A 10646-nucleotide genomic window follows, 5' to 3' on the forward strand; every position below is an offset into this window, starting at 1 on the left:
AGCTCTTCTCTACCTGTGTGCCAGCTTCATGTGAGTGGTAGGGAGATCTCTGAGATTTATGTTCTTCTAATTTGACTAAATTCGATCAACAGATTAAAAATTACTAGGAGCTTGGAAGCTTATATGCACCAACTTGTATGGCATAGTTATATAGCCTTGAGTTTTTTTAAGAGCAAGCTGCATAAAAATTGAACATCTGTCACATGTAGTTGAATGTGCATATATAACTGTAACCTGAGAGCTGAAAAACAAGCTAGCTGAACGTTTTAAAGCAAAATCTTTCTTTTAAGTCATTAGTCAAAGAATGTATGATTATCAAAGACTGGCTTTGTAATAAAGGACAGAAGTGTTCCTTGCTCTTGAGGGACAGCTGTTCTGTCACTTGGTGGGATGGGGAGGCATTTAGTATAGCTTACTGTTTTGGTTTAGATCAAGCAGCCTGGGAAAGAGGCCAGTCAGGTGAAGGTATTTATGGTGTGTTTCTTTGGGACAGACAGTGAGAATTGGTGAAGGTGTAGTGAACAAACTTAGCTTCCTGTCAGGTTATACTTTGGTAGGTTAGTCTTCAAGATAGCAACTGCATGAAGATGTCTTCTGCATCCAGATAAGGGGGGAAATGGACTACTGCTTTGTACTGCTATTTTAAATCTCAAAAAGCGTGGTATTTTGTAGACTGGCTCAGGTTTTAGTTGGTGCAGGGATGGTTTAGGTTGAGAAGCATTAGGAAAAAGTCCACAGGTGTCTGCAGAACTCGTTTTGCTACTTATACCATTCAGATCTGTGTGTAGACAGCTGAAAAGCAATGATGCAGTTCACAATACTGATACTGGAATGTCTGCCCTCTTTATTTGTATTACTGCTACATCTGCCTTTTAAAAATTTAGCAGATGGTAGCAGGAGTAGAAAACTTGCCCACAGTAAGCTTATACTTGGTAGATTTTGTTGCTGTGTGTTATATTTTTAAGACACCTGATGTTTACAAACCGGAGAGATGGAATACTAAGTCATTCTATTATGGAAGAATTAAATTTTTATATGTGTGTGGTGGAGGTTTTTTTTTATGTGATGCTTGTTCTTGCAGTTTTAGAATAAATACTTGTAATACTTGTACATTGTTGTTTTTTTTTTTTCCAAAGTCTCAAAATCTAACCTCAGGAAAATGTCTGAAAAGGTGACATACCCGTCGGGAGAGGCAGACCAAAACCCAAACTTTCTCCTGCCAAAAGTCATGTAGGAATTTCTTTTTGTTGTTGGCTTCCATTTTGCTATGTGCTTTTGTTTTCCCTTTATCAATGTTAAAGCTGGGATTACAGGTACCTTCTTACAGATAAAGGTTTTCTTCCTTTCCAAAATCAAAGAGGATTAAAGTTTCAATTGTTGGAGCTAAAGAAAAGTTCAAATCTTTAAGTATAGAAAAAATATTTTTAGCATACCTCACTGAGCTTCATATTTACATTTAATATCTGTTCATGGAATCCCCCTCTTTTGGAATCAAAGTATAATGCAAAAATAAACTGAATTTAACCTTGTGAGGGAATGCAAGGTTTCCTACAGAACATAACCAAGTTAACAGCTTATTCTGATTTTCTGCGGTATTTTTACTCAGCAGGTTCTTGAAGCATCACTTATTGATGTGTTAAATTATTTAACCAACATTTGTTCAGTCATGAAAGACTAGAAATTAGTGCAGTTTGAGTAAATGTGGTTTTCTGGCATATAAAAGGTCATTAAGAAAAAGCTGGGGAGAGCGGATATGCTGCTTTTCAGCATTCCACCCTCCATGGTTATAGAAGCCATCTGGCTTGACCTGAAATAAGTGTTTCCATAGTATAAAAAATGGGGGGGAGGGAGGGTGTGCTTCAGAAGAATATTTTACCTGTACCTTCTAGGAACGTCTTTGAAGTGTGATTTCAGTGGATCAATATATTTGTAGGTCTTTATCTGGGGGTTCTGAACTCTAATGGCTAGACTTTTTAAATCTGAAAGATCAGTGTGATTTTCTTGGCCATACTTTTGGTGAAGTACCTCTCGGTTTTATTTCCAGATGCTTGCACAGGACTTACTTCAAGCCGTGAACTGAAACCTGACTTTCCTTTTATAGAGTATTGAGTTCAGTCCACTCTGTTTTTTAAAGAGTCAGATAATTCTGAAAATTGTAAGGTAAGATCAGTCAAGAGGGAAAGAAAGAAAGAAAGAGAGTAGTGGAACTTTTCTGCTAAAACATTTAGACCCTTAGGCTAGGACAGGTATTAAAGGCTTTAAAAAAAACTATAGAGGTTGAGGTATGGCATGACTCTGAAGTTGGTCTGAACCTAGTAATTCAAATCTCTTGTGCAACCACAATGCCAGCTGACTTGAATATCATCATTCCTATTTTTCATTTGGAGTCCAGAGTTTCCTCATGTTAAGTATAGTGGTACTTCTAGTGGGGGCCCTGCACCATGGGTAGAAACGAAAGGCACACACTGCGTGAGGCTTAGATCAGTGCAAGTACTCACAGTTACTGATTCTGCGTGTGAGAAACAGCACCTGAGAAATTTTGCTGAGGCAGTGGTTTGGTTTTTTTTTGGTATTGTATACCATTTGCCAAATAGCTGTGTTCACCATTACAGACTAGGAAGAAAGAGAAGTGGGTACATGATGAGCACAGAACACCAAGCCACTGAAAATGGAAATGCATCCAGTGCAGTAGCTTGGCAGAGTAAGCAAGATTAAATTCTCAATTTGTTTTATTTCCTGGCAGTTTAGTATGCTCCATTACATAGTACCTCTTTTAAGAATTACAGTGAAAGTTGCACAAAGTTTTTACTAAATATTCAGAAAGCAATATAACTATTTGGCACTGAACCCCGAAAAACTGTCTTATAAATCTTCCAAATGGAAGCTTATGTTTCCCATCGACTCATCCTGTACTATCTGCTGCTGCCTTTACAGCACGACCAGGTTTGTGGTATCTGATTGCACTGGACAGTGGGTTGATTTTCTCCCAGAGAAACCTTCCCCAGAGGCTTCCTGGATAAGAAGCTTCTAATAATTACAACTATGTATCTTGGCTATAGAAGTAGAGAAGCATGATTAGAGATATTATTACTGAATTCTGTAGCTTTTAAATGAGAAACAACACTCTGTGGAGTGTGTGTGACATTCAAAGCAGGTGCTTGTTTCCTCTTAGAAACTTGACTAATTCAAGGTTGTTGACCTTTACATTAATGTTTTCATTCCCACAGATTTTAAATTGGGTCATAAACTTGGTGTTAAATGCCTTGTGAGGTTACAAATCACAGGAACCACATTTACATTCGGAAATGATTGTTATACAACAGAAAAACTATTGCCAGGCTAAGTTGCTGTAGTTGTTAGTCATTCATCTATCAACATTACAGATAACAAATTTGGAAGATGGAAAAAATAGATTCCACCCCATATCTGTTTCCCTTTTTTTATCTATCTGCAACACATCTATTTTAATTTGGGTTAGGTTTCACATATGTCTGTCTTGAGTTTCTGTATCCCTTAAACACTTAAGACATTCATTAGTGATGATACTAAGCAAGAAAAAGAAGGAAAAGTATTATCAGCGCATTGAAAGAACCAAAATTTCGAACACTTTGTTGGCTCTTCTAATAGTTCCATATATGCACTGAGAGAATGGAAGAATTACAGAGCCCCATAGATGTTCATTTGCCAGTGCCCTTGACTGTAGGGCAATCCCAACATGGGCAACTGTTGAACAAGAGAAAAACTGCAATTCAGAAGGAACTCTGAAGGGGAAAAAAAGAGAAGGGACACTTTCGTGGAGAAAAGAAAACCTGTTGCATGTTTAGGTGATCTTCCCATCATATCTGCACAAGTAGCTCAATTAACTGTTGAAATCTTATTTCATTATATCATCTTGAAAAAAAACCACCAACACTTACTTTGCTGGGATTGCCATTCGGCAAAGGAGAGTCTTTTCTGCGAGCATGTGGGGTGAGACGTTTATGTAGTAAGGAATCCCCTACAGATCAACTTTGTCCAAGGTGTGAGCTTGTATCTTTTAATAGATACACCTTTTTATTATGAAACTGCCATTAAAAACCACTAGAAGACTTATAGCAGACTATCATAGAGGAAAAAAGTTCAAAGTACTAGAATGGAATTCAGAAGTCACTGAGTTCAGTTCATGCAGCTCTTTCCAAGTTGCATTCCTAAATACAACTTTGTAATTCAAATGATGAATGGATTTTCCTTTAAGATTTTTCATTGTAGCAGCTTAAAAGCAACTGCAATTTTTAAATTCTGATGTGATTCTAATGTGAAAGAAATAAGAAGCTGATTTAGGAAAAAGATCCCACACTATTTGATTATCATTAGTTACATGACTCATTTTATTTGTATTACAGTTGTGATATCGATACTGTTTTGCAGACTTAACATGCATAAATGGATTCTGTGTTTAGTAATAAACATGGACAAAGATAATGTGGTAATGCGTCAATATCAGGTTCCAGGTGGCTAACTTTAGTTGCTTTCGGTGCAGTTGATGTCGGGGTCATCTTGATTTTCTTCAGGACCTGGTAGACTAGGAAGAACTTGTTATGCTCTTGAGGGATATCGTACTTAGTGTCTGCAGCTTACTGCAGGTGTGCATTGCTACCAGTAGAAGAACCATTCAAGGCAATGCAAATGTGAATCCTTGCTTTGTACTGTTAGGGTCATAATTTAGTTCTTAATGGTAGCTAATGTTTGTGTGAGTAGATCCACAAATGAAAAATAATTATTTTAAAGAACTGCTTTATAGAATTAAATCATGATTGTGTAACTGATTAAAATTCCGGGCAAAGGTATTACCAGTCCTTAGAGTGTATCCACAATGGATGCAACCTGGGAGAGACACTTAGTCTTAAAGATTCTGTGCATGCACGGAATTGAAAATAATACTTCTGTCTCACAGATGGCCATACCTGCTGTAAGAAGGCTCTTTTTACAGTAGAAGCAATATTCTACTGGTGGAATAGACAAGGCAGGATTCAAGAGGGTTTTGTAGGAGATAGAAGTTTTTTCTGTGTTAAACTTAGCTTCTTTTTGCGGCTGTGTGTTGCCGTGCACGAGATGTGAAGAAACTGAGTTGTGGAGCAAATGAAAATGGGTTTAGGCATTCGAGGAAAAAAACCCGGTGTCTGTAGGTGTTGAGGGCAGTGATTTGTCTTTGCTGTCAGAAGTACTGTTATGGCAGGGAAGGTCTTCAAATGCATGTCCTACGCGACCCACAAGAAAGTGTTGGAGAAATGCCTTTCTATGAGAAGCGTGCTCAGCAGAGCACTGCTAGCTATTGAGAAGATTGCTGTCGTGAGTCTGCGTCTCGATATTGTCTGGTAACTTGATTGTTTATACATTAATTAAGATATCATTCAGACATATGTAGCGTACCTTCTACTCTTGCAAGACAGCTTATCAAATTCTGTTGAAGAATTTCTGCCGAGAAGATGCTCCCCTGGCTGCTGTGAGTCGGGGCATATGCGGGGAAGCCTTATAGCTGTTGTCTCATCCGTTCCACCCTTAGGATTTTTAGGGCTAGCTCTTCACGTGACCAGCAGTACAGCCTCTACCTGCTGCTGATAATGGCTTTTGCAGGCAGCAGCATCAATTTGACTTGATTCCTGCCAATTTCTTTGCTGCCCGCAGGATTGCAGAGAGCTGGCAGGAGGCTTGCTCCTTGCACTCGCTGCTGCTTGGCAAAGCTATTAGCATCAGCAGATGCCCTGGAGCTCTCCCTGTGCAGGCTCAAGACAAGATTGTATTGGTTCACATTGAGTTATATTTGGATTATCTTTGCAACCATGAAAAGCAAAAATATATTTTTCCAAGTAAAATCTTCAGGTTTTAAATGCATGGCTCTCTCAGGGTTTTCTTTTCCACCTTCTCCTCTGTCAAGAAATTCCTTCTTGATGCTGATAGACGGAATAAGTGTCTAAGCTGTTGGCAAAAGGATATTTCATCTGCATCCCTTCTCAGTAAGGGGGAGGGGTAATTTTGACTTGGCTTTGTCCTTTTTGTTCTAGATGCTATGTAGCTTTTGAAATTGTTTTCAGGATGCATGCTGATTTATAACTGATTATTTTAAAGCCACGCATTTCTCGGTATGATGAAATTATTATCAGAATAAAAGACCTCTGCTGAATTAGATGGGTTTTTTTGCTTTGATTGCTAAGTACAACCTCGGTAGTTCAAGTTGTGTTTCTGGTCCTTCTAATCTCAAAACACTTACATTGCTTTCCAGTTACGGTTTTTGCGACAATGGTGACTTCCTTGATGAAGGTTTATTAGAGCTTTATTTGGCTTAGAATGGCTGGCTGTTGCCTTCCTGCGTCTTTGTGAATGTCATTTCCATATGGTTGAAAAATGTCACAGAAGCAAAATGGAAAAAAATATCTTCTTGGTTTTCTAACAAATAACTTATTGTTTGTGCAGTGCAGGAGACAAACAGAAGCAATACTACAGAGCAAGAAGCAGAGTGTCAGCCTGAGGAATTAAAACAGTGTAGCCTTGTCTAGCATACTCACAATTCTACAGTAAGAAGGTAGTACAAGTTGTTGAGGAATAACTTGGGATGCAGCTTTGAGGAAGTGTAGCATTAGAAACATTGTTCTAAAGGAATAAAATAACTAGGAAGATTATTGCAAAAGAGCTTTGAAAAAGCCACCACTTCTGTATTGCCCACTTTTTTTTTTTTTTTTTTTTTTTTTTTTTTTCATTTCTGGCCTAGGAATGTTCAAGAATGTAGCAATTTCTTTAAAAAATCCTCTCCCCATACTGGCTTTAGTAGCATTTGGCTTAGAGCTAAAATGATACCAAGAGTACATTAGGAATACTTTTTCAGTTTAGCTGATCTCAAAATGTGCAACAGCGCATTATTTAACATTTTTACTAAGTTATGAAATAGTAATCCTAAAAGATAAATCACTACAATTTGTTCCAGAGACAGTAACTCTAATGTAGAAGCATCCTGCGTAGAGTTCTGAGAAGTAAAATGGAAATTTAATAATTATCCTTGTGATTAAGCTGCATATTTATAAAAATATATTTGAACTGAAGTCGTATTGTTAGAGAAAAGAATCCATCCTACGTATTGGTACCACCAGTGTTTTCGATGGACAATGAACTTCATTTTGAAATTCGTCTCAAATAGAAGTGAAATTCTGATTAAGTGTAAGGCCTGGTTGTAACTATTCCAAAATCCTTCCAATGTTTTTAATTTTCTACGGAAAACCACATATAGATCACAGAACAGAACTATAAATAGACACCAGGCAAACTGGAAATGCAATCCTGATCTGTCTTCATTCTTTTTGAATAGGCTTCTTAAGAATAAAGGGTATTGCAAGGATGGAGCTATGCTGTCAAAAGCTGCTTTTTTTTTTTTTTTTAATAACCTTTCAGAAAACCCAATCATATCTTTTTGGGTTTATTTGATATCTCGATAATATGTATTTAAAAGCTTGTCTGATCTTATAAATAGCACTTGAAACAAACCTTGGAATGAAGAGTAGTTTACCATCCAGCCGTGTCCCGTGTGGTCGAGGAGGTCCTCACCGCAGCATGTCCTGCAGGCTGAGGGGCAGAGGCATGGAATCGAGGAGTTCTCCCATTTTCTGTAGGAAGCAGGGAAGTCTGTAAGCAAACGCTTATACAGTCACTGTTGCTCGCTTATAGTCATGAATTCAATAGCAAAACCAAAACCTGAAAAAGTCTGTTGGAGAGCAAAACAGGTCCGAGGCCAGAGACTCGGGTTTCAGCAGCAGTCCCCCCCGCGCTGTTCCCGGTTTCCGTGAGACACCCGGTTTGCCGTGAAGTCGGGGACAGGAAATCGCTTCCTTCCCACGATTTTCCATCCGAGGGAGGAATCGCTGGCGGCAGTAGTGCGGGGGGTGGGCAAGGAGGAGTTAACGCCGGCCCCACATGTAGGAAGAGCAGTCCGTTGGGGGTTAAACGGCAGAGTCTAATGGAATAATAACGGGTAGCACCATCTGCTGGCCTACTTCCGCAGAAGGAGTCAGTATTTTTAACGACATCTCTAATATTCATGCTGATGCATTTTGATGCTTTGTGCATTCGTTTCTTTCTGTGCTTTGTTGGAATCTGGCTGTCTGCTTACAGCTGTTGTTGAAGCCCGCTGTGGAGGGGAGGCAGGCAGGCAGGCAGCCCTGGCCCTACCTGAGCTGGAGGATCTCTGGATGCGTGCTTGCCAAGGGAGGAATATGTTGATAAATCACAATGTGTGTTTGTGGAGGGTTGTGCATATCTTGGCTGCAGCTCGCTAAATAGGCCATTTAGCAATCTTCTTTTAATGCTTTTCTCTTGAGCACTGCCTGGGGTGCTGAAAAAGCAGAGGGCAAGCCTTTGTCTGACGCCAAAAATGTCTTCAGTGAAGAGGCCAAGAGGAAGGGTAAGTGAAAGCCTGAATGAGTGGGAGGAGGAGGGGTTCTTTGGGCTAAAAGGCTAATGGGATTGAATAACCTTCCTTATTACTGGCTGCTGCTGCGGGAGCCGTGCTGCATCGCCATCTTGAGCTTGTTGCCGTGTTCTCGGGTCTCGGTTATTTGTTACAGCCTGTAGGCCGTAAGGTGGCATTTGAGGGACCCCGCGCCCTGCCTCCTGCCCGGTGCTGCTGCCCCACTGTTAAACCCTTGATGAGGCACGGTTAGAAAATGTATCCAGTGAAGTGCACTGGATCGGGCCAGAAAATGTCTTTGGAAATTCCTAGTGGCTTTTCTTCCTGCTGTAGGCAGAGGCGCATTTACGGGTGAGAACGTAACATAACTGTTATCTGCTGTTTTTTTTGTCTGTTTGAATAGGAAATTCTTTCCATTCCTCAAAGAGGAGGGGGGGAAGGGGAGGAAAGCAAAAACATGTCTTCTAGCCTGGTTAAAGAGGGGCTGGTGATCTGAATATTGAATTCGTTGTATTCAATTATGTGTGAATGAACTGGTGATTAAAAAAACTGAAAATAAAAATGAGTTATGGTTTTCTGAGGCGCTGACCTTAGTCTGATCTAAATAAATGAAATAGTGCTTTCTGATCTTTTTATCAATATAGAGCTTTGTAATTTTTGGTTTTGGTTGTATATTGTCTGTTTTTTAATCTTGTTTTGTTTGAGCATCTGGTCTGTTTAGTGCTGAGTTAGTCCTGTAGGTCTTTCATCTGCTTTAAGGTAACAGTGCTCCTGGTACTTTAGCCAAGGTGAAATGCTGATGCTGTTACCTTTGGGGCGACTTTGCTTTTTCAGATTTTGTGAGACTATCATTTACTGGACATGTTTGAGGTGTGTGTCAAATGTATCGGAATGCTGGATAGGTGAAGGGTTGGTGTCTGTAACTACAGTGATGGAAAGAACGCTGAGAGAATTTTAGAAAGATAATTTTTACATACTTTCATTATGTGGATTGGTTGTTTAAAATGCACAATTGATGTAGCTGTTCTAAAGCCCACGCCATTCTGTGGTATAAACAGAATTCCTTCTTCTTTGTGTCTGTATGAGCCTATGCCTGTTTAATGTTTTTAAAATGCATACCCAGCTCAAAAATATTCTCTATTTTTCTTTCAAGAAATGTTCATATTTTTAAGGTAATTTTATATACTGTCTCTTCCTACAGCCTCCTTCCTCTAAGAAGACTGATGGTTCAGGATCATGTACTAAGTTGCAGAATACCCAGGTGAGGGCAATGTCTGAAAAGAAGCAGAAGAAAAAAGCAGACTCGGAAAGTAAACAAGAGAAGGCAAATCGCATAATATCTGAAGCGATTGCAAAAGCAAAAGAGAGAGGAGAGAGAAACATTCCACGAGTAATGAGTCCTGAAAACTTCCCCAGTGTTTCAGCTGAAGGAAAAGAGGAAAAAAAGGGTAGAAAAGTTAAATCCAAACCAAAGGACAAGGAGAGCAAGAAACCGAAAACTGGTTCTTCATCCAAAATTAAAGAGAAAACAAAAATTGGGTACGTAGATTAAAATGTCTTCTTACTTGTCTTCTGACTATAAATCTTTGATTAAAATGAAAACTGCTTACTGATAATAAAATGTTCTCCACCACTGCCTACACAAAATTCTTCCTGATTAAATCCATGTGTGGACTCTCATTCAGTAACAAGAGTGCTCTGTGTTCTCTTCAGATAAAATCTTTGTAGGACTATCCTTTTGAAAGGAATAATTTTAAATTAATTTCCTACAATATTCTATAGTTACTTTGAAGCATAGACAAGACCAAAGTGTCTTTCATCTAGTGTTGTAATCAGTTCCGACTCCAAATTAACTTTATCTGATGCTATAAATGCTGTCTTTATCAGTTTGGGCATGTATCTTAAATACAGTGTGCGTGATAAGCTGCATAGGGAGAAACTGGAATCTTATGAACTTGTTTGCAAGTGAATGATCTTATAGCTATTATATGTATCAAAAGTAAAGTGTATATTGAAAAAATTGTATTCTAAGCATTTTGTAGTTTTCAGTCATATCAATTTCATCTGCACTCTTAAATTTGCAGACTCAGCTGGATCAGGCTGGGTGGATACATTGCAGTAAGGAGCTTTCTGAAGATTTTAAATGTTACGTTATAGGTGGCACATCTTCTAACTCTAGAGTTAACTTAGCCTCCTGTGTATTTTTGAAGGAAAG

General features: G+C 38.9%; 1 protein-coding gene across 1 annotated transcript in view; it reads left to right on the forward strand.

Moving 5' to 3' along the window:
- Positions 1 to 10646, forward strand: part of LOC103776243 (chromodomain-helicase-DNA-binding protein 9-like) — a gene marked incomplete at its 3' end in the record, with an annotated part of 80240 nt that overhangs the window by 23504 nt on the left and 46090 nt on the right. The window contains 1 exon segment of the mRNA XM_008943741.1: positions 9633 to 9970. Within this exon segment, the coding sequence (XP_008941989.1) occupies positions 9633 to 9970 (338 nt within the window).

This window comes from Merops nubicus, unplaced genomic scaffold, assembly GCF_000691845.1.
Source record: "Merops nubicus isolate BGI_N331 unplaced genomic scaffold, ASM69184v1 scaffold2157, whole genome shotgun sequence".
Lineage (NCBI taxonomy): Eukaryota > Metazoa > Chordata > Aves > Coraciiformes > Meropidae > Merops > Merops nubicus.